General features: G+C 39.1%; 1 protein-coding gene across 2 annotated transcripts in view; it reads left to right on the top strand.

Moving 5' to 3' along the window:
* The window catches only part of ARHGEF26 (Rho guanine nucleotide exchange factor 26), a 141,896-nt gene that overhangs the window by 61,896 nt on the left and 55,439 nt on the right, over positions 1 to 24,561 (top strand). For both annotated transcript variants that reach the window (XM_030822740.1, XM_012510747.2), the window contains 3 exons: positions 9,496 to 9,648; positions 13,096 to 13,225; positions 16,462 to 16,536. In XM_030822740.1, the coding sequence (XP_030678600.1) occupies positions 9,496 to 9,648; positions 13,096 to 13,225; positions 16,462 to 16,536 (358 nt within the window). The remainder of the gene's footprint in view (positions 1 to 9,495; positions 9,649 to 13,095; positions 13,226 to 16,461; positions 16,537 to 24,561) is intronic.

Consider the following 24,561-nt stretch of genomic DNA (forward strand, 5'->3'; position numbering starts at 1 on the left):
ATGTACAAGACCTTTTCTTCCTGGCATGCTTCCTTTTTCTCTTGGTTGCCAGTGGTCTTTCTTGAGCTGATTACTGTCTATAGCAGGACTGAAGGTTGGCCCTGTCTTCTCCACTCACTTGTTTGTTTTGTTTTAATAAATGAATAAATGGAAATTTATTTCCAAATCTACTTAAAATCAGGGCAAGGACTTGTTTATCCCATACATCTTCTTCTTCTGATGCTTTGCTAATCCATGCTAATAATATTTAAAAACAAAGTATTTTAAAGCCTTTGATTAAAGTTGAAGGGGAGGGTTGTGTGAAAGGGGTAAACTGGAATCAGCTGCTTCATATGAGCTGGAGCAGGATTGGAAAATATCAGAAAGGAAGTGAAATCCTATTTCCCTCAGGTAGACAAGCGTCATTTTCCTTAGGATATTATGGCTTAGGAAATTGACCTCTAGAGTTTTTCAAAATTCTGTGCCCTGGTTCCGTTTTTTTGTTTGTTTGTTTTGTTTTGTTTTAATGAAACTGATGGAAGCCATAGAAAGCATTTCTTTTTTTTGGAAGACAGCTTTCGGGGGGCATATTTAAGAACGAAAGCCTGAGATACAAGGATTTGGGGCTCACTTTAAATGTTATTTTTACCATTGGCTGAATTTGGATTTGAATTATCATGGGTGCTCCCTGAAAAAGAATTGGAAATAGTGCCCAAAGAGAAATACGTTCTTTCCTATACTGATTTTTATCCCAGAATGACCAGTCCACAATAGGAAAGGGGGCTTTGGCATGCAAAAGCTTTTTTGTTTTACTTGACTTCATTCCAATATTCTGTAAATTCATTCTTGGTGCAGTTTCCAAGCAGCAACTAAGAATCCACATTCTCCCAGTTTGTTTATCATTTATTATTTATACCCCAACTGCATCCATAAAAGGCTCAAGGAAACTTACAATAAAATAGATGTACTGAATGAGGCTATTTAAGTGGGAAACAAAACAAGGCAAAGAAGGCAGGGTTGAAGAGAGCAAGCATGCCTAGCCACTTCTGTAAGAGTTACTATGAGTGGGGATTAAACAGCAATTCCCTTCTGGGCAGCCAAAATGAAAAGGTCACATAATTGGTTTTATAACAATCGTATCCTAAAAGCAAATGTTCCTTAGAAGTCAGAAACCTTTCCTAGGGTTGAGTTTTCAAGAATTTTTGCCAGGCAATGGATTAGCAAAACTATTCTTGAAGATACAAGCCTGGCATGGAGGCTGCTATGTAAGGAGTGTAAACTTCCACACGTGATATTTGCCAACCTGATTCTGACAGCTGGGAAAGCTGGCCTCTCGGCAGAGCTCACCCCTGTCAAAAGTGATAATTTAATGTGGTTATTAAATCATGCCTGGTAGATACTTGCTTTGTATTTTTTCTCATTGTTCTCCTTGGAAGAATGCACTTTAATAGTGGAGCAAGGAAGAATAATAGGTACCTAGTATTGATTCATTCAGCACATCTGTTGAGCGTTTACTCTTTGTTAGGCACTGGAGATCCCGGGGTGAACAGGCATACTTGTCTGTGTCTTCATGGTCATATATAAAATTAGGGGTCAGTTTTCATTAGATGGAAATTAATAGTTATATCCACATTAAAAAAAGTAATTATAAATTGAAAAGCCCTCCATAATAACCCAGAGCATCTCAGGCCCAAGCGTTCACAAACTGTTTTCTCTTCTAAGGATGTTATGATAAGAGTGCTGGCATAGGTTTTCTGTCATTCATTATCCCTATTTCGGAGGAGTGTTATCCTCGTTTCTGGGAGAAATTAAAATATGGGTGAATGCATTTGAGTAGCACTGAAACAAAAGAATCAAGTGTGCAGGTTACCATGGGAACAAGTTCCTTTTTCTCCACTTTATTTCTGTGAGGCAAGTTCAGATGATAAATACTTTAAATGGTCATTTTTAGGCAAAAATTCAGTCTTAATAGTATTAGAATTTCAAGGTCTTTTTTTATACTGTTTTCCTATATTTGTATGGTCTTGTATATATTCCTTCTAGCAAATACATTATCAGTAAGAGGAAGGACTAAGTAAGTTGGAGCCTTAACTGATAGAGAAGAGTTGAGGGACACACTTGGTTTTGTAGTCTCTCTTTGCCTCTCCCTCCCCTGGCCCCCAACACCCCTCTCCTTCTTTGGGATTTGCCGGGTGCCTTGAACTGAAGGTGTCTGTGCAGAGCTGGATTTAAACCTAAGCAGGCTCTGTGTTGTGTGGTATTAAGGCTAAGAAAACCCTTTGATTCAAAGACCCAAAAATACCCTTAGCTTGTGTCTTTTACCTCAGTCTCTGCCATATATCCAGGCTGATCTTAAAGGTTTAACAGGATGATAAGAATTGTTTAACAAAAATTATCCTAGAGATTTTAAGGATCAAACAGTAGCTATCAGAATGGGAATGAGAACTACCAGAGCATTTTTGTTTAGAACTTTTTTTTTCCTCACATCCCAAACCACTTTTAATTTCTTATCCTCTTATTATCAATCCAGAGATAAAATTTCAGAAGAAAAGGCTAAAATAGAATGTGAGAAGACATATAGTCTGCTGAAAAGGAAATCTCTTGAGACCTTTTTACCAGATCAGGATGTAGGTAGGATATTTTCTGATTGAGAAGCAACTGTCCTATATTTGTGTCGAATCAACACATTTCCTATCACTGTTAGTCTCTGGTGAAGGATTCATCAGTGAGCTTCATCTTCTTCAGCATTGATTTTACTGTATTGTTAATGGCTGCCTGGAGTGCAAACTCTGCATGTAGGCAGAGTGCCAGTTACTGATGCCTGCCATGGGTTAGTGGCGGTGTGCTTGCCATGCTTTTATTCTCCCTGATCCAGTATGTCAAAAGAAACTGACTTCGACCTTCAGTGTCAATGTGACCACCAAAAAAATTCCAAATAAACCCCAAATCTCACTTACCGGCAGCAGAATATAAATTCATTTTGGTAGAGTACAGAACGTTCTGTATTAGGAGAGTATTTCCAGCAGCACATACTTTGCTGCCACTTATCTGGAATATTTCTTTGTTTAGTGAAGATATTTTATTATATAACAGCAACTTAGACATGTGAAACCTGCCTGGTATGTTACAAGTCTCCAGCCTAAGTGAATATGACCTCTGGTAGGATGCTGCAGCCATTTAGATTGACAGCTCATTTAAGTGAGGGAGACGTCCAAGAATGATTTCAGTTTGCTTTAGGCAGATGGATATTAATGAAGAAAAAGTATCTTGAAAGGATGCCATTCTGAGGAGGGCACAGGACAGCGGCATTGATTATAACCAGAGCTCCTTTTTTTCTGTGTTTCCAGAGCTAGAGCACTGAGTGCTGAGCTGCTTAGCCTCTCTGGCATCCTTCTGAATTGGATAGGGGAGGGGCTGGTCTGGCAGGTTTTTCAGAAAATGCAGCTGGCATTGAAGAAACTCAGATTGGACTGGGTCTCACTTTAGTAATCCTAATTGAAGAATTGTAAAGACTTGTGCTGGGAGTTTGTGTCTTCATTGGTGGCCCTTCCTGTACCTGGCGCAGTTCTGGGAAGCCAACTTGTGGTCAATTAAATATATGTTGACTTATCAGTGATAAAAGCAAGGTAGAGACTGACCCAATTTGTGGGTATTACTTTCTTAGTAAAATAATAATAGAACAAAATTCTTTTACATGTTTCACCTTTATAATTTTCTATTTAAAACAATAAATTTCATTTGTTTATGTATTCACTTATCAAATATTTGACTGTCTCCTATATTCCAGGTACTATGGCCAAGTCTGGATGTGTGTGTGTGTGTGTGTATATATATACACACACAGAATATATATATACACACACACTATATATATACACACACACTATATATACACACACACACTATATATGTATAGATAGTAGTGAACACAACAGACATGGCCCCATCCTCTAGACCTTGCTAAGAGAAACAGAAGTAAACAAAAATTATAAAAGAATTAATTGCCATCATAATAGGTACACTGAAGGAAATATATGGGGGTTTAAGAAGTCATAGAACAAGAGAACTTAGCCTATCCCAGCAGGTTCAGGGAAAGCTTCCTGGAAGAGATGAAATTTAATCTGATACATGAAGGATGAGTGGGATTCATGAGGCAAAAAGGGGAACGAGAATAGGAGGGCCAAAATGAATAACCCCCAGAGGGCTTCACAGGGCACCTGTAAACCAATATTTGCTCACACTGTGTCAACCAGGACCAGAGCACATTGCTGGCTGTGATTCTCCTGATTATCTTTCTTGGAGGCTGAACCTGATATAATTGCTGACCCTTCTGTTGTCTGCACATTTTGTCATGGTGTGGATCTTACTGTGAACATCTGCACTATGCTGATTTGTGTAATTTATTTGCTGAGACCATTCAACATTAATCTTCTTGGAAAATGATCTTTTTCTTTTTGGTTCCAGCTGCTACTCTTCTTGCTGGATGTCTTAGTTGAGGGTTGGCCAGTAGTAACAGGTGGGCAAGATCAGCTCGCCACTGAGAGCTGAGGCAGCAGGTGTTTTGGTTCAAGCACAGGGTCTGGCTCTGGTTTCAAACTAAGTTGTGACTTAAGCACTCTTTGCCTTGGTTTTCTTATCTATAAAACGGGTATAATGACCGTCTCATAAAGCAGGCTCGCTGTTGGTTTTGTTTTTTCCTCAAAAATGTAGTGCCACATTTAAGATCATCACGTAATAAAGCAACCACAAAAGGCCTAAAGAAAATCCCTGCAGTTTTAAAAAACGTTAGAAGAAAGGTTACTAGACCATAAGCAAGCTCCACATCAGGCTCTTTTTTCAAACATGGGTTTTAGATGAATCATCTTGAACCTCCTGGGAGGTTGACCTTACGTGTTTGGCAGGACCATTATCTGCACAGCTGAGGAGCTCACCTTGGCAGACTACAATCATTTAAAGCACTCATTTGAAGTATGGGTGTGATTTTGCTTGTGATGGTGAGTTAACAGCCAAACAGGGCTAACTTGTGTTTCTGGTTAGGAGGGAATGTTTCTAGGCAGCTTTTCCTGGTCCACAGAAGGTTTCTCTTTAGTGGTGAGATTGGAAATGCTTTACAGGGAAAAAAAAGATAAAGGTTGTGTAACATGATTGGTTATAAAACATGAACATCTTGGTAATACTACAAAGAGGAAATAAATGGAAGTATTATCCTAGAAAAAAATTCATAGAACTTAAATATGTATTTCCATTAAAAAGTTGTCCTCCCGGTAAGCCAAATTATTTCATTCAAGTTTCATCCAGGGAACCAGAATACTTCTACTTTCGCTTCAGATTTGATTTGATTCACCAGCATTCTTGGTTCCCGAAATCATACCTCATTTTTTAGAAATACTTTCTTGATCTTTTGGTAGCTAGCTCACTTAGTAAAGTATGCAAATTTTCCAAAATACCCAATAGATCGTTTAACATAGAAAGCTTTAAATTATGTCTTAATTATGTCAATGTAAAAATAAAAGATGGGTGGTTTGGTTTATATTGAAGTAAGTAGCATAAACAGATATTTAATTAGTACCTTATTTTTAATATTGTACTTTGGCAAACCTTTTACAGTGATAAATGAAATTTTCCTTTTCATTGGGAAAAGCCAAGTTACTGTTGTTTTCGGTTATATAGTTGCATCCTTCAGGCTGGTAACAGTGTAAGCTAAAGACAAATTGTAAGAGATACCTGCCTCAAAATATTTATATCCTAGAATTATATGATAATGGCCTTATGAATGGTTTCTTCTTTTTTCAATGTTCTTTCTTCTTCTTTTTTTTTTTTTTTGAGACAGAGTCTCACTCTGTCACCAAGGCTAGAGTGCAGTGGTGTGATTTTGGCTCACTGCCAGCTCCACCTCCTGGGTTCACACCGTTCTCCTGCCTCAGCCTCCCGAGTAGCTGGGACTACAGGCGTCCGCCACCGCGCCCGGCTAATTTTTTGTATTTTTAGTAGAGACGGGGTTTCACTGTGTTAGCCAGGGTGGTCTGGATCTCCTGACCTTGTGATCTGCCCGCCTCAGCCTCCCAAAGTGCTGGGATTACAGGCGTGAGCCACCGTGCCCGGCCTTTCAATTTTCTTTGAACAATTTTCTTTACATTTGCATTAGAAAACAGTTGGAGTTAAATGACAAATATTTCACATTTATATGAAAACCAGCTAGAAATCAAATAGTCTTACCTATATACTACCTAGAATTCCAGTTCCTCTGAATTTTCACAGATGTGTATTTTTAGCTGTCCATTAGACATCTCCAAGGCAAAATTAAGTGGAGCTCTTCCTGCTGCTTCTCCCTCTTCCTAAATCTCTGTCTTCATTAATGGTTTAAGAACCCACTTTATTGACCGGGTGGAAACCTTGACCAGAAATCTCAGCATTTTCCTTGACTTCCCATCTAATGCTGCGTTTCTTGAGTCTATTAATTTTATCTGCAGATTGTTACCCTATGCTGGGTCTTCTTGATTTCCCACTACCAGGCTTTATTGTCAGCTTGCCCAGATTAGCCACCTAACCGGCCTGCTTGCCATCTGTTCCTCCCTACTAGTAATCCATCCTTGCTCTGCTCCAGTTTTCTCAGATTGAGTGATTTATTGGCTTCCACACCTCCAGTGGTTTCTTATTGTTTGCAGATTAATCCTAAACTTCCCAGCACACAGTATAACCTTTGCAATCGAGCTCAAGCCTGCTCTGCAGTCTTCTTTCTGTGCCCTGGTTCCTCCTGGAGTGGAGTCTATACCTCATCTCCACTGAACTTCCCGGTTTCCCCAACCAGACCCACGTTGCTTCCTCTGCCCGTTGTGCTTCGCTCCCCTGCTCCTGTCATGTCATCCTTGGCACTGATGATCCAGCTTACACGTGTCCTCACCTGTGTTTACCATGAGGGTGGTCACTCTGACCTCTGGAGTTTTCTTTGTAGGCCTCTTTATTTTTTTACTCACCATACTTCTGACACCAAATGTGTGATTTTTTTTTTTTTTTTTTTTTTTTTTCTTATACCAACCAACTTTCTAACCCTCGAGACACCAATTGTGTGTCCTACAGTTCCGGTCCTACACTTTAAGTTCCTACATTAACCACCCTGAGTTTGCATCACACTCCACAGGTTTAAGGTTTCAGCCCACAAAACTGCCCTCATTTAAGACGGCAGATGCAAGTATTGGGTCCCCAGGTTACCCACACTTCTCTCCTACTTGGCTACAAAGTTGCGGGGGGATTTCCACAATCCACCCCTCTTTCAGGCCCTGATGATTTGCTAAAATGGCTCACAGAACTCAGGACGGTATTCTACAATTTCTGGTTAATTATATAGGGTACAACTCAAGAACAGCCATGTACAAGGATTATTATAGGGCAAGGCTGGAGGGGGTGCAGGTACTACAGACCACCTAGTCCCTCTCAAGGCCTGCTACCCTCCCAGAACCTCAAGGTGTTCATCGTCCTTCCCTAACCCCATCAGTTAAAGGTTACTGTGGAGGCTCCATTACATAGGCATGATTGATTAAATCATCGTTGCTTGGCAATTGAACTCAAACTCTTCTCTTCTTATGAGTGGAGGTAGGCAGGCATGGCTGAAAGTTCCAACCCTGCAATCACGCCTTGGTCTTTCCGGCATGCTGAGAGCCATGCTGAAGCTATCTAAGGGTCCCCAGCTACCAGTCATCTCACTGGCATACAAAAGACACTCCTATCACTGTGGAGATTCCAGGTATTTCAAGGAGCTGTGTTCCAAGAACCAAGGATGAAGACCAAATACTTACTATTTTATTATACCACACCTGTGTTATAGATCCTGTATTGTAATTGGCTGCATGCCTCCCATCAGCCACTTCACTGTGAGTGTTGGGAGGGAAAGGATCATTTCTTACTAAATTTTGTTTAGTGAACTAACCTCTCCTTGGCATATAATTCAGCTTCTTCTGTTTTGGTTCAGGTATTATGCTACCGTTTCTCTACACACATTTACACACACACCCATACACATACTATTGCACAGAGTCAGTGTGGTTATAATTCCACCAATAGGAATATACCCCAGAGACTTGAAAACAGACACACAAGTAGATATTTGTATGCAAATGTTCATAGCAGCATTATTCCAGGTAGCCAAAAACTAGAAACTACTCAAGTCTCCATCAGCAGATGAAAGGATAAACAATTGCTATCTATATGACATATATAATGATATATATCATATGTGTGTATTATAGATATATACACTTGTATGTGTATATCTATTTAGGTGACCCTAAATTGCTATCTATTTATACACTAAATCTGGTAACCCTGGCCGGGTGCAGTGGCTCACGCCTGTAATCCCAACACTTCAGGAAGCCAAGGTGGGTGGAATCAGTTGAGGTCAGGAGTTTGAGACCAGCCTGGCCAATATGGTGAAACCCCGTCTCTACTAAAAAACACAAAAATTAGCCAGGCATGGTGGCACTTGCCTGTAATCCCAGCTACTCAGGAGGCTGAGGCAGGAGAATCACTTGATCCTGGGAGGCAGAGGTTGCAGTGAGGTGAGATAATACCAGTGCACTCCAGCCTGGGTGACAGAGTGAGGCCCTCTCTCAGAAGAAAGAAAGAAAGAAAAAGAAAGAAAGAGAGAGAGAGAGAAAGGGAGGGAGGGAGGGATTTAAATACCATGTATATTATCAGATTTAAAATAATGTGATTGTTTTTATTTTGAGAAAAAAAAAACATATAGTGTTAGATTTATTTCAGACTTTTTTTTTTTGAGACGGAGACTCTGTTGCCAGGCTGGAGTCCAGTGGCGTGATCTCGGCTCACTGCAACCTCTGCCTCTTGCCTCAGCCTCCTGAGTAGCTGGGACTACAGCTGCGTGCCACCACACCTGGCTGATTTTTGTATTTTTAGGAGAGACGGCGTTTCACCATGTTGGCCAGGATGGTCTCCATCCCTTCAACTCGTGATCCGCCCACCTCGACCTCCCAGAGTGCTGGGATTACAGGTGTGAGCCACCACACCTGGCCTCAGACTTATTTTTTAAGCACTTATTTGGGTGTTTTGCTCATGTACTTTTTAATACAATAAAATATATAAGCATTCACTCCCCTTCCCATAAAGAATTCTTGAAAAATAGTGAAATATGTTTAGTTTAAAGTACCTGAAGGCAGAGCAAATCAATGTTTGAAGCCAAACACTTGAAGCAGTAACTTGATTTTTTTTTTTTTTTTTTTTGGTTTTGTCTTGTCTTGAACTCCTGGCCTCAAGTGATCTTCCTGCCTCAGCCTCCCAAAGTGCTGGGATTATAGGTGTGAGCCACAATGCTCATCCTCAAGGAGGTGTTCATATGATAGACTTAAACTTATATAAAATTTTTATAGTTTTTAAAAATATTTTTTAGTTGGTACTGTGTACTGTTGAATTTTCAAACCACAATAACATTACATGAGGCTAATCTGTTACCTGTTAGAGTGTATGAAAGAAGTGTAAATTTTTTTTCCCTCTTTGGTTTTTCAGGTTCTTTATAGAGTTGGAAGCAAGACATCAGAATAATATCTTCATAGATGACATAAGTGACATTGTGGAAAAGCACACAGCATCCACATTTGACCCATATGTGAAATACTGCACAAATGAAGTCTACCAACAACGAACACTACAAAAATTGTTGTAAGCAATGTTGAATGCTACAGTTTTAGTCGTCTAACCTAGTTTTAATTAGGCCACATTGACTGAAATTAATTATCTTTTGAATTATATTTAGAAATGCCTCCTGATAGGCTATTTCCCAGAGGAGAAATGTTTAAGAGCATAACTTTTAGGGTGACGGTGTTTAAATAGAAAAATCTAGTGTGTAGAGAATTTTCTGTATTATGAAATTATAGTTTGTTATTGATGTTGTCCTTGTTTATTGTTTCTTTGTTTTTAATTGTTGCAAGAAATAGAGGCGGTCCTCACTCTAAACCTGTGGTTTTCTAAGCTTTTACTGGCAATTAAGTGGTTTTCCTGCGGCCTAGAGGGGATTCTTGAGTAGACTGAGCTACAAGCTAAGATTCAGGGTTTTCTCTACTATTCTGATCTCCCTCCATTCAATTGACAGTGATAATAAATTGTCCATAAAAATTGCTGATTATTCCCCACCTCGGGTAGTTAGGGTTGAGGAGAGGAGGGAAGTTCTGAAGGAAAGCAATAGAAAAAAATAATGTTCTTGGAAGATTTCAGTTATGCAGCAAAAGAGTCAAGCGTTAGATTTCCTGCCACATCTTTTCTTTTTGTCCTTTTTAGGTTACTGAGAGTTTTGATGTGATACGTCTGCCATCTGTGTCCTTAAAAGAGTCACCAATTGTTCAGTGATGCCTATATGTATTTTAAAGGGTCCTGTTTATCACAAGTAGCTGTTTTACAGCACAGTTGTGCACTGCTGTAAACCCAGTTTGGGAGCTTAATGGCTGTTACCATTCTCACCCCCTCCTGTGAGTTGTGGCATTTATGACCATAGCATGGAGCTTCGGTCAACTTCTGTGCAATATGTGAGATCCCTTGGAGGAGTAGGGGTTGAAGATGACTAACTTACGGCTGCTTGGAGAAATAGTCAAAGCCTCTAAGCTGGTGAGAAGGGCTGATGATGGCCCCCTGTTTCCTCTACATCTTCATGACATTTTCATATAGCCAGGGTGGAAAACACACAGCTGCCAACCCCAAATGAGGTTTTTAGTATAAAGCAGGGTTTGTTCGCACAATTGACATTTTGGACTGGAGAAGTCTTTGTGGTGGGCTGTCCTATGCATTGTAAGATGCTTAAGGGCATTCCTGGCTTCCATCTGCTAGATGCCAAAAATCTCCCCAGACATTGCAGAAGGTCCCCTGAGGGTAAAACCACACCCCTCACTTCCTCACTCCACCACGCCCTGGTGGGAACCGCTGCTATAGGGACAGAGGTTCTCTGTAACTGTTAAAGAATGCAAGTTCATGTCTGAAAACAAAGCCTTGAATTAGAGATAAATTGGAGTTTCATTTTGTTTTGCAGGATTTAAAAAATGTCACTAGGTACTGTTATACATCATGTGACTCTTTAAGGTTTTGTCTAAATTAGCTTAATGATAACATCATCAGCACTTTCACATGGCAATTAGTAGTTGTGTTTTCAGGGGATTTGTTGCAGTTGATGTGATTTTTTTTTTTTTTTTTTTTTTTGAGATGGAGTCTCCCTCTGCTGCCCAGGCTGGAGTGCAGTGGCGCAATCTCAGGTCGCTGCAACTTCTGCGTCCCAGGTTCAAGCAATTCTCCTGCCTCAGCCTCCCAAGTAGCTGGGACTACAAGTGCGTGCCACGACACCCGGCTAATTTTTTGTATTTTTAATAGAGACCGGGTTTCACCGTGTTAGCCAGGATGGTCTTGATCTCCTGACCTTGTGATCCACATGTCTCTGCCTCCCAAAATGCTGGGATTACAGGTGTAAGCCACTGCGCCTGGCCTGCAGTTGATGTGAATTTAAGGTTAGAACAGTGGCTTTCAATTCTAGCTGCATGTTACAAATGCCTTGGGGCCTGAAAATGAGCAAATAGACACTGTCCAGAGTCCATCCCAGACTATTTAATCAGAACTTTTGGAAGGTGAGGGAGGGGACTGGGACCTGAGTTATTTAAATATACAACTAATTTAGAGTTTGTTTTTTTTTTAACTTTCTAAAAATCTTATCAAAGCTATCAGTAAAAGGAAACTTAAAACTTCTCAATTAGAGAAAATGGAAATGCAATGTTTCTGTATAATTTCTTTTCATTTGCTATTCTCGCATTCTCCCCCTCCCTGCTTTTAGTAGCAGCCTTGAACAAAATTATTTAATTTTCAAAATAACATTAAAAAAAAAAATGACTGCTATTGTCACTATCCTGCTTCCTTCTCCCATCATGGGAGTACAATATCTGTCTACCTCCTACCCTCCTTGCCTTGGAAAGTGGCAGTGGAACTCTACAGAGCTCTTCATGGGATGAAGTGAGGTAAGAGAGCAAGAGATGGGGGGACAAGAGTGTCAGATTTAACATTAGAAAACTTAGGTTTGAGGCCGGGCACAGTGGCTCACGCCTGTAATCCCACCACTTGGGAGGCCGAGGCAGGTGGATTACTTGAGGCCAGGAGTTCGAGACTACCCTGGCCAACATGATGAAACCTTGTCTTTGCTAAAGATACAAAAATTAGCTGGGCGTCATGGCGCACATCTGTAATCCCAGCTACTTGTGAGGTTGAGGCATAGAATCGCTTGAACCTGGGAGGCAGAGGCTGCAGTGAGCCGAGATCGTGCCATTGCACTCCAGCCTGGGTGATAGAGCAAGACTCCATCTCAAAAAAAAAAATAAAAACAAACCAACCTGGGTTTGACTTCTGTCTTTGGCAGTTACTAAGTCATATTTACTTGGTGAGGTAGGGACCTTTCTGCATTCCATTTTCTTACTGGAATCCCTATCTGGCCTTCCTTAAAAGTTATGTAGGTGGTTCCACATGAAAGAATGTATGTCACAGTATCTCGCTAAGTTTCATTAAAATGTTATAGCAGCATTAATACTTTTCTTGCATTAACAGGAGAAAGAGGAATATTTTGACTGATGTGATCAAAAGGTTTTCTGTCTCAGAAAGAGGATCTTTGTGGCCTAAAGCCTCTGAAGTCCAGTCTAACTGTTAATTTCTTATATCATTGTCTAGGGCTGGAGAAGTGGCTTAAAACATATTATTTATGATCTTATTAATGATATATGTTTATAGATGATCGGATATAAGACCTAGTCTGTATACTGATTTATGACCCATATATTCACCATTATGATACCACGGCTTCTTCATTTGCTTACCTTCCACTTGTATAAATTTCTAGCTCATACATGTTTTGCCTTATTGTTAATACTGTTATGTGAAATCTACATCTTATTATATTCAGCCTTGAATATAAAAGGCAGACAAGCCATTCGTATTTGCAGTGTAATTATGTGCTTATGATATTTTCATATAGTTTAAAATAGTTGATGCTATGTGGATTTATCACAGTATTTTGTAATACATTTTTACTTGCTGCTTAATTTGAGGAGGAAATATTTTGAAGTTTCTCTTTTCTTTGTTTTCCCTCAGAGCTACCAATCCATCCTTTAAGGAAGTATTGTCAAGGATTGAGTCCCATGAAGACTGTAGGAACTTACCCATGATCTCTTTTCTCATTCTCCCCATGCAGAGGGTGACCCGCCTTCCCCTGCTGATGGATGTAAGACATGACGGTGGCTTTTTCCTCTGTGGATAGCTGTGCTTCTTTAAATCTGATTTAGAAAATTATTATTATTCCACTTAAATTGATGCATATTTAAAGGTCTAAAAATCCCCCAATTAAGTGAGAAGGTGTTGTTTGTTCAGAAAGTCTCACCTGTATCTGATATCTCTGGAAATTATCTTTCATTTAGACTTCTGTGGTCATTCTGAAGAATTGGATCTCATCACCCACTTACTCAGCATTTTTTGAAATAGGAAGAGTTGTGGCTTCTTTATGTCAGGAGGCCTGGATTCCAATTCCAGCTAAGCCATTAGGCGTGTGACCTTGAGCAACTCAGTCTCTTTGGGCCTGATTCCTCAGACTGATCACTGAGATCCCTTCATCTATAATGTTCCAAGGTACCCTGGGGTTTCCATTTCATACAGGAATGAGAGTCTCTTCAGTATGACAAGGCATAGTACTGCCTGTATTATGCATTGTGCGAAGTGAGTGAGGAAAGCCCAGCTTCCTTCTTGTGTTAGGCAGCATTCATGAAGAAAACAAGTGTTTGACTTTGAATCATGGCAAGACATGACTGGGAAAAGTGAGTAGAGTCTGCCTAGTAGTACGTGCAGCTGCAAAGACAGGTAGGCTATGGGCAGGAGAGCCTGCCACTGGCTGCACTGGAGCTGCTAGGGCAGCAAAAGAGAAAAGTGGGGTGGCTCGACACAGGTGCCATTCTAGCAGTAGACCACAGAGTGTCTTTTTGACCTAATTAGAAAATATTTTGTTACAATCCTACTTTAAATTTGGATCATAACGTTGATATAAGGTCAACTTTTTACATACCTGATTTTGACTAATCAAAACAAAATATGTATTAAAAATTATGATTAAGGTTACAAAGTAAATTTCACATTCTATATCCCATTGTAAATTCTAAAATATATTCTTTAAAAATGCTGAAATTTTGAAATGTGTAAAAGCATGGGATCATGAGCATTTAGCTGACTGCTGCAGTTTTGGAGAGGTTTTGTCAGATATTTCAGGATTCATGGCACCTTGTGCTCCTCAAGTTCACCTTGATCTACTGCCTTTACACCTTCTCTACCCATCACCTGTAATTCAGGAACTTCCCCCCTGTGTGCATATTGGGAAGCTTGCAGTTTTGAACATTTCACTTTCTGACTTTTTTTTGAGATCAGTATTTATCATGTTTAAAGATAGAATGCAGCTAAGTTATCAAAATCGAATTTTTGCTTAAGAAGGAGACTTTGGTCCATATAAGGAAATATTATTTCAAACATGACTATTTTTTTAAACAAAAAGTGAATGCCTTGTAAATACAACATTTCTTGTAATATTAGACTTTTGAATTTTCAGGGTTTTCTTCTTCTGAAAATGCATTTTATTCCCCTTTGAGAATTGAAATAAAAGAACGAAAATAAATAAAATGCATTTTAAACATGTTTTCCAGATTTTATATATGCTGTGATGGCCAAGACTTTTATATCCTCTTTAAATTTGAGAAAATTACTTGTATAGAATGGGACTTTAAAATCTAACACATTATGTTATACAGTGTTGGAGATTCATGCCATGATTGCTCAGTAGGCTTTAAACTTTTTTTAAGCCACAGACCCCCCTTGAGATTCTGAGTAAAGCTATAGCTTTTCTTCCCAGAGAATATGTGTATGTACAAAATTTTACATAAAATATCAGTATATGGAGTCCAGCTAAGGATGCCTGCTCTCTCAGGGACATAAATCAGTATTTTTCATGCTGCTTTCATACCCATTAGTGGGCCATAAAACTGATTTTTCAATTATGAGCATATGTACATTGCTCATAAAGTGGTTAAATATTGTTTCATAAAATCCTGGTTCATTTATGTGTGCGTGTGTGCTGGTTGCAGCGTAAAAGTATTTCTTGCAGGGGATCGTAGTAAAAAAATATAAGAACCTCCAGAGATGGTGCACCCTGTGTTTCTCACATAGCACATAGTTAAAAATCTTGATACCTGACTTTCAGATGTCTTGGCTTGGTGCTTCTGTACATTTAAGGGACCAGTGACTTGCTAGTAGCCAACGACTTTCTACCTCTGCCTGATGCCTATTGCTCTAATCTGTTTCTCATGTGTGGAAATCTGGCTATTTAGGCAGAATGTAAATATACTTAAAATAGTGTCTCTTCAGTTTTACCTCCTTTGGAAATTCAGTAAAGCTTGTTAATTGAAATAAACACTTTCAGTAATTAGAGTGGTTCCCTGGGCTTTGAATGTGTGTGTATAGCTTTAAAGTTATATGTAATTAAATTTACCATGAATTGACCCTGTTTGACCTGATTTTACTATCACAAATGAAATTTCTCAGTATAAATATATCAACAGAAAACCTAGCAGGCTTTTTTTCCCTTGCTGGTTTTTTTTTTTTTTTTTTTTTTTTTTTTTTTTTTAGTGGTTTGTTTTTTCTTTGAGCTGCTGTCACCCAGGAGTGCAATGGTGCGATCTCGGCTCACTGCAACCTCCACCTCCCAGGCTCAAGTGACCCTCCCACCTTAGCTTCCTGAGTAGCTGGGACCACAGGTGCACACCACCATGCCTGGCTAATTTTTTTTTAGTATTTTTGTAGGGATGGGGTTTTTCCATGTTGCCCTGGCTCCTGGACTCAAGCGTTCTGTCTGCCTTGGCCTCCCAAAGTACTGGGATTACAGACGTGAGCCACTGTGCCCAACTGTTCTTTTTATTCAAAATGTATCATCTATAAATATAATTGCTTCTAATAATAATGATTATAATGGTGATAATTAAAGTAACTCTTATTTATTGAGGGCATACCGTATGCCAGGCACTCATAAAGAACTTTACATAAATTATCATTAACACTTCTAACAACCTTGTGATGTAGCTGACATCACCCCAGTTTTACAGATGAGGAAAGAGAGGCTTATAAAGATAGAGTTGGTGACTTGCTTAAGGTTGGATAACTAGTAAGGGGCAGACCTGGGATTTGAAACTAGGGTTACCCACTTCTGAATTCTATCTTCTTACTTAACCATTCCCCGGATGGACTTGGATCCTGTGTTTAAAGATTATTTCCTGGTTTTTAAATTGGGTTTTAATATTATCCTCATACTGATCCATAATATCGTGTTTGGCATTGTTTGCTATGAGTAAAAGGATATGGCTGGACATTGGTTTTATTTTACTTAACAAAATAGATCAATAAATTTTGTTCACTTTTATTTTATTACAGACTATCTGTCAAAAAACACCTAAGGACTCTCCGAAGTATGAAGTCTGCAAAAGAGCCTTGAAGGAAGTTAGCAAGGTAACTGTTGGGTGACAGTTTATTTGTAAGACAGGAAACCATTCAGTTACCTCAGACACAAAGTGTGTCTTGGCTTGATGCTGAAAACTAGTAGAGTCTCACGGCCATTTGTACAGCGTTCTTTAGGTAGTTGCAAAACAAAATAATATTTGCTATACTCAAGTGAAATTGGTATTTTTACGGTTTCAGACAGTTTTGCTTTAAGGGCCTACAGATACCTCATTTTCTTTTGGTGGCTGAATAGCTGTTTATTCATTTCTCGTTCAGTAAATGGTTATTGAGTATCAACCACCATGCCAAGAATGATGCCAGTTCTTGGAAATGCAGTGATGAGTGAGACACGTGTAGTCACTGTGCTCGTGGAATGTGCAGTGGAAAGAGGAGGGCAGACATTAAATAGAGTTACAATGAAGGGTGGTGGGTGACGTGATAGGGAAGTCCACAGTGGTGTCTAAGCTGAGACCTAACACAGGAGTGGCTGTGAGCCCAGGACTGGGGGAAGAGAGTGTCTCAGGTATGTGTAGAGATCCAAAGGCAAGAAAATACTGGAGATTTTGAAGAACTGGGATGTTCTCCATGTGGCTAGGACGCAATCTGAGAGTCAGCACTGGGGAACCAGCTGTGTGGGGCCTTGTTATACATGCTAGGCTGTTGGGGACCTGATCTTAAGATGATGTAGAGGCTAAATTCATGTATTATGAAGATGATAGTGGTGATGGGGCCAGTTCTGAGGCCAGTGATAGTTGATTAGGCAAGGGATGGCAGTGGCCCCTATTGACATGATGGTAAGGTGGTGAGAAGTCTACCTGTATACTGGGGAGGCAGGCTTGGAAACTGATTGGGTGAGCACATTTCAGGACAGAAGTCAAGGAATATTGTCTCTGGCTTGGGCAGCAAGGTGGATGCTCTTCTTCATCTTCAATAGAAACATAGGGAGAGTGGATAAGTTCCATTTGGGTGGTGTTGTCATTGAGATTCCTATAGAACATCCAAGTTGGCTAAATAAACAAGTCAGAAGCTCAGAGAGGAGACCTGAACTGGAGACATGGATTTGGGAATCATCAGCGTATGGACAATACTTGCAGCTGGGAGAGTGGATGAGGTTACTTAGGGAGACTGTATGGAATGAGAAGGGCAGTGAGCCTGAGGAATGACCATGAGGAATGCTAGCATTCATAGTCTTATTTAGGGAAAATGAGCCAGCGGAGGAAACTTAAAAAAAAAGAACAAAACAAAGTGAAACATACCAGAGAAGAAGAAGGAAAACTGTAATAGCTTGGCAAATGGCAGATAATTCGGTGGTTAACTCTGTTGAATGCTCCTGAAAGATAAAGTGAGATAATGATTGAAGTTATCCTTGGGTTTATCATCAGGTAGGTTGTATACTGGGGTTGGGGGGCGGGGGTAGGGAACCTGAGCTGAGTGTATCCAGAACTGAGAGGGAGGTGTGAATATGCAGCCAGCCAGCAGTGGTAGCTAACTGTCTAAATTCGGGGAGTAGAAAGAGAAAGAGTTGTAGCTGAAAGGGAAGTGAGAGAGGGTCTTCGTTAGTATATTTGTTTAAAGATTAGAGAAATGTAGGTAGGGTTAGCTACTGATAGAAATATCTAGCTGAGAGGAAGCAATAGAAGGTGTAGGTGTCACTGAGGATACCGTATGAGGTTGGCACAGAGGAGCAAAGATAATGGTAGCATCAGAAGCTTCCTAAATGTCTCCAGTTACATAGCTCTATATGAATTGGGTATGGCTTTGTACCACTTTACTGAGAAGTACTGTTTCTTTTAGTCAACTTTACATCGAGTCACCATTTTACTTATCCTCATCATTGCCAATAATATTTACAAAGTCACGGGTTTTATTAGTTGTTTATTTTTCTAACATACATTTTTGTAGTAAAAGTAAGTGTATCTGTGAGCCACTTAAATTCATCTCTTCATCCCATCAGTGGTCTGCACACCTATTTTGGGAACAATAAGTAAAGAAAGCCTGACAAGTAAGAAGTTACATAAGGTACTACTGCCAGTGGTGCTTCCTCCAAGACCTCAAGTCCTGTGCTGCTTTCCTAGAGGAGGAATTGGGGAGGGAAACGGGGGAAGGTTTTTAGGAGAAACTACTAGAGAAGTTCTAGTCTTGGACATAAATGAGATTTTGACAAATTTTGCCTGGTTGTTACTAAGAAATTGAAAAAAAAAAGAATTTGCACAGAGAGAAAAATAGGTACTAGTAATTGGTTGTTGAATTAAACCTGGAATGTTACTTAATTTTTTTCAGGAATTTTACATCTCAGTTACAGTAGATTACTATGTTCCTTCAGGCATCTCTTGTTCACTTGATTTCGTGCTGATACTTTCAGGAAAGGCTAACAAAAATGTAATAGACCAGTGAGTTGCTTTACCTTGATACTATAAGTATACAAAAGGCTATCATGTGAAGAGATGTCATTCCAGTGACTTGCTTTCTCTGAAGGGTGTCATTCCTTTCTCTCTATTGAGCATGAATCATGAATATTAGAATTATTCCTTCAGTCTCCCAGTGTTATAGGGAAACTGAAATCGTTAATATAGTCAGCTCAATGATTAATCTTTTTTATTTGTAAAGGTTACTGATGAGGTTTTATAGATTCTGGGAAAACAATATGAATATTTTCAGCAGAAAGAGTATGCACAGAGAGCATTTATGGTTTAGAATGAAAATGTAGAACTATACTTGTTTGCTTTATCTAAAATCAGAGAAATTGGGAGTTCCCAATATTTTATTTTAGAGAGTTAAATTTGGTATGTTGAGGCCCAAGGTTTAGAACCAGATGCTGCCTTAATCTCTTGGGTAAGTCTCTCTAGGTAGTTACTCATTCTTGGAAAAAAAGAGTCATACCTTTTTGGTAGTTAAAATAATGCAGTTTATTTGCAAGATGTGAATAATACTTCGCTGAAATTGCTCATGCATGTTGCCGAAAAGACTGACAATTTCTTTAATTTAGGGCCTTGGAAAGACTTACTGACCTAATCAAACAACTCAAAAACAAGAACAAAATGAAAAATGTGCTTATCTCCTGATTTTCTGTTAACATGCTGGGGGGAGAAATTCTTGGGAATCTGATAATTTCCATAGGAATCTGGTAATTCAGCTCATCTAGAGTGACGTGTACCATGTACGGAGTAGTGATCAAGAGATGGTCTTATGCCAAATGAATCTTCCCTGTTATTTCCTTCTGTTTACTCTCCCATGGAAAGAGAATGTCTGCTTTAACTCTGACCTCATCAAAATTCTGTTTAGAGTTGGAGATAGTGTTACATTATGAGCTTTTCTCCCAGAGGCAAAATAGTCAAGCTCTATTTAATCTTTTCCTATAACGTATTGCTTCAGCCATTTACAAAGAAGTACATGTGTATGACAAATGGCCAACAAACGTGAAAAAATGCTCAGCATCACTAACTATAAATGCAAATTAAAACCATGATGAGGTACCACCTTACTCCTCCAAAAATGGCCATAATTTAAAAATAAAAAATAGTAGATGTTGACATGGATGTGGTGAAAAGGAAACACTTTTACCCGGATGTTGGGAATGTAAACTAGTACAACCAGTATGGAAAACAGTAAAGAACTAAAAGTAGAGCTACCATTCAATCCAGCAATCCCACTACTGAGTATCTACCCAAAGGAAAAGAAGTCATTATGTGAAAAAGACACTTGCACACCCATGTTTATAGCAGCACAATTTGCACTTGCAAAAATATGGAACTAATCCAAATGTCCATCAACCAATGAATGGGTAAAGGAAATGTGGCATATATACACCATGGAATACTACTCAACGGTAAAAAGAAACAAAATAATGGCATTTGCAGCAACTTGGTTGGAGTTGGAGACCATTATTCTAAGTGAAGTAACTCAGGAATGGAAAACCAAGTATCATGTGTTCTGACTTATAAGTAGGAGCTAAGCTATGAGGATGCAAAGGCATAAGAATGATATTATGGACTTTGGGGACCTGGGGAGAAGGGGGAAGGGGGCGTGGGATAAAAGAGTACACTATTGGGCACAGTGTACACTGCTCAGGTGATGGGTACACCAAAATCTCATAAATCACCGCTAAAGAACTTCTCCATGGAATCAAAAACTACCTGCTCCCTGAAAAGTATTGAAATAAATTTTTTCATAGATAAGTAGACATAAAAGTATTTTTATTATTTTATTAGTTTTGTGGGTACATAGTAGGTACATATATTTATGAGGTACATGAGATGTTTTGATGTAGGCATGCAGTGTGAAATAAGCACATCATGGAGAATAGGGTATCCATCCCCTCAAGCGTTTATCTTTTGAGTTAAAAATAATTCAATTAAACTCTTTATTTTAAAATGTAGGGGGTTATTATTGACTGTAGTCACCCTGTTGTGCTATCATATAGTAGGTCTTATTCATTCTATTTTTTTTTTGTACCCATTAACCATCCCCACCTCCTTCCCAGCCCCTGACTACCCTTCCTAGCTTCTGGTAAGCATCATTCTACTCTCTATGTCCATGAGTTCTTTTTTTTTTTTTTTTTTTTTTGAGATGGAGTCTCGGCCTGTCGCCCAGGCTGGAGTGCAGTGGTGCAATCTCGGCTCACTGCAACCTCCACCTCCTGGGTTCATGCCATTCTCCTGCCTCAGCCTCCCAAGTAGCTGGGACTACGGGCGCCCGCCACCACGCCTGGCTAATTTTTTTGTAATTTTAGTAGAGACAGGGTTTCACCGTGTTAGCCAGGATGATCTTGATCTCCTGACCTTGTGATCCACCCACCTCGGCCTCCCAAAGTGCTGGGATTACAGGCGTGAGCCACTGCACCTGGCCCATGAGTTCATTTTTTTTAAAAAAATTTAAATCTCACAAATGAGAATACGTAATGTTTGTCTTTCTGTGTCTGGCTTATTTCATTTAACATAATGATCTCCAGTTCCACCCATGTTGTTGCAAATGACTAGATATCATTCTTTTTCATGGCTGCATGATACTCCACTATGTGTATGTACTACATTTTATTCATTCTTTCATCTACTGATGGACACTTAGGTTGCCTCCAGATCTTAGATATTGTAAACAGTGCTGCAGCAAACATAGAAGGGCAGATATCTCTTTGATATACTGATTTCCTTTCTTTTGGGTATATACCCAGCAGTAGGATTTCTGAATCATATGGTAACCAATTTTTAGTTTTTTAAGGAACCTCCAAGCTGTTCTCCATAGTGGTTGTACTAATTTACATGTCTACCATCAGTGTATGAGGGTTCTGTTTTCTCCACATCCTTGCCAGCATTTGTTATTGCCTGTCTTTTGCATATAAACCATTTCAACTGGAATAAGATGATATCTCATTGTAGTTTTGATTTGTGTCTCGCTAATGATCAGTGATGTTGAGGACCTTTTCATATGCCTGTTTGCCATGTGTATGTCTTTTCAGAAATGTCTATTCATATCTTTGCCCATTTTTGATTGGATTATTAGATTTTTTTCCTATAGAGTTATTGGAGCTCCTTATGTATTCTGGTTATTAATCCCTTGTCAGATGACTAGCTTGCACATATTTTCCTTCTGTTCTGGGGGTTGTCTCTTCCCTTTGTTGACTCTATGCTTTGCAGAAGCCTTTTAACTTGATGTGATCTCATTTGTCCATTTTTGCTTTGGCTGCCTGTGGTTGTAGGGTATTCTTCAAGGAATTTTTGCCCAGACCAATGTCCTAGAGATTCTCCCCAATATTTTCTTGTAGTACTTTCATAGTTTGAGGCCTTAGATTTAAGTATTTACTCCATTTTGATTTAATTTTTGTATATGGTAAGAGATAGGGGTATAGTTTTATTCTTCTGCATATAGATATTCAGTTTTCTCAGCACTATTTATTAAAGAGACTGTCTTTTCCTCAGTGTATGTTCTTGGCACTCTTGTCGTAAATGAGTTCACTGTAGGTGTGTGGATTTGTTTCTAAGTTCTTTTTTCTGCTCCACTGGCCTGTGTGTCTGTTTTTATGCCAGTACCATGCTGTCTTGGTTATTATCGCTCTGTAATATAATTTGAAGTCAGGTAAAGTGATTCTTCCAATTTTGTTCTTTTTGCTTAGGACAGCTTTGGCTATTCTGGGTCTTTTGTGGTTTCATACAAATTTTAGGATTTTTAATATTTTTGTAAAGAATGTCATTGGTATTTTGTTAGTATTTACATTGAATCTGTGGATTTCTTTGGGTAGTATGGACATTTTAATAATATTGATTCTTCCAATCCATGAACATAGAATATTTTTCAATTTTTTGGTGTCTTCTTCAATTTCTTTTATCAGTGTTTTATAGTTTTTATTATAGAGATCTTTCACTTCTTTGGTTAATTCCTAAGTATTTAATTTTATGTGTGGCTATTGTAAATGAGATTACTTTTTAATTTCTTTTTCACATTGTTCACTGTTGGCATATAGAAATATGCTACTGATTTTTGTATGTTGATTTTGTATCCTGCAACTTTACTGAATTTGTTTATTAGTTCTGATAGTTTTTATTTTGTGGAGATCAAATATAAGACTTTTTTGTATTATACTTTAAGTTTTAGGGTACATGTGCACAACGTGCAGGTTTGTTACATATGTATACATATGCTGTGTTGGTGTGCTGCACCCATTAACTCTTCATTTAACATTAGGTATATCTCCTAATGCTATCCCTTCCCCCCTCCCCCCACCCCACAACAGGCCCCGGTGTGTGATGTTCCCCTTCCTGTGTCCATGTGTTCTCATTGTTCAGTTCCCACCTATGAGTGAGAACATGTGGTGTTTGGTTTTTTGTCCTTGCAATAGTTTGCTGAGAATGATGGTTTCCAGCTTCATCCATGTCCCTACAAACGACATGAACTCATCATTTTTTATGGCTGCATAGTATTCCATGGTGTATATGTGCCACATTTTCTTAATCCAGTCTGTCATTGATGGACATTTGGGTTGGTTCCAAGTCTTTGCTATTGTGAATAGTGCCACAATAAACATACGTGTGCATGTGTCTTTATAGCAGCATGATTTATAATCCTTTGGGTGTATACCTAGTAATGGGATGGCTGGGTCAAATAGTATTTCTAGTTCTAGATCCCTGAGGAATCGCCACACCGACTTCCACAATGGTTGAACTAGTTTACAGTCCCACCAGCAGTGTAAAAGTGTTCCTTTTTCTCCACATCCTCTCCAGCACCTGTTGTTTCCTGACTTTTTAATGATGGCCATTCTAACTGGTGTGAGATGGTATCTCATTGTGGTTTTGATTTGCATTTCTCTGATGGCCAGTGATGATGAGCATTTTTTCATGTGTCTGTTGGCTGCATAAATGTCTTCTTTTGAGAAGTGTCTGTTCATATCCTTCGCCCACTTGTTGATGGAGTTGTTTGTTTTTTTTCTTGTAAATTTGTTTGAGTTCTTCATAGATTCTGGATATTAGCCCTTTGTCAGATGAGTAGATTGCAAAAATTTTCTCCCATTCTGTAGGTTACCTGTTCATTCTGATGGTAGTTTCTTTTGCTGTTCAGAAGCTCTTTAGTTTAATTAGATCCCATTTGTTAATTTTGGCTTTTGTTGCCATTGCTTTTGGTGTTTTAGACATGAAGTCTTTGCCCATGCCTGTGTCCTGAATGGTATTGCCTAGTTTTTCTTCTAGTGTTTTTATGGTTTTAGGTCTAACATGTAAGTCTTTAATCCATCTTGAATTAATTTTTGTATAAGGTGTAAGGAAGGGATCCAGTTTCAGCTTTCTACATATGGCTAGCCAGTTTTCCCAGCACCATTTATTAAATAGGGAATCATTTCCCCATTTCTTGTTTTTGTCAGGTTTGTCAAAGATCAGATAGTAGTAGATATGCGGCATTATTTCTGAGGGCTCTGTTCTGTGCATTGATCTATATCTCTGTTTTGGTACCAGTACCATGCTGTTTTGGATACTGTAGCCTTGCAGTATAGTTTGAAGTCAGGTAGCATGATGCCTCCAGCTTTGTTCTTTTGGCTTAGGATTGACTTGGCGA

This window comes from Nomascus leucogenys, chromosome 11 (assembly GCF_006542625.1).
Source record: "Nomascus leucogenys isolate Asia chromosome 11, Asia_NLE_v1, whole genome shotgun sequence".
Classification (NCBI taxonomy): domain Eukaryota; kingdom Metazoa; phylum Chordata; class Mammalia; order Primates; family Hylobatidae; genus Nomascus; species Nomascus leucogenys.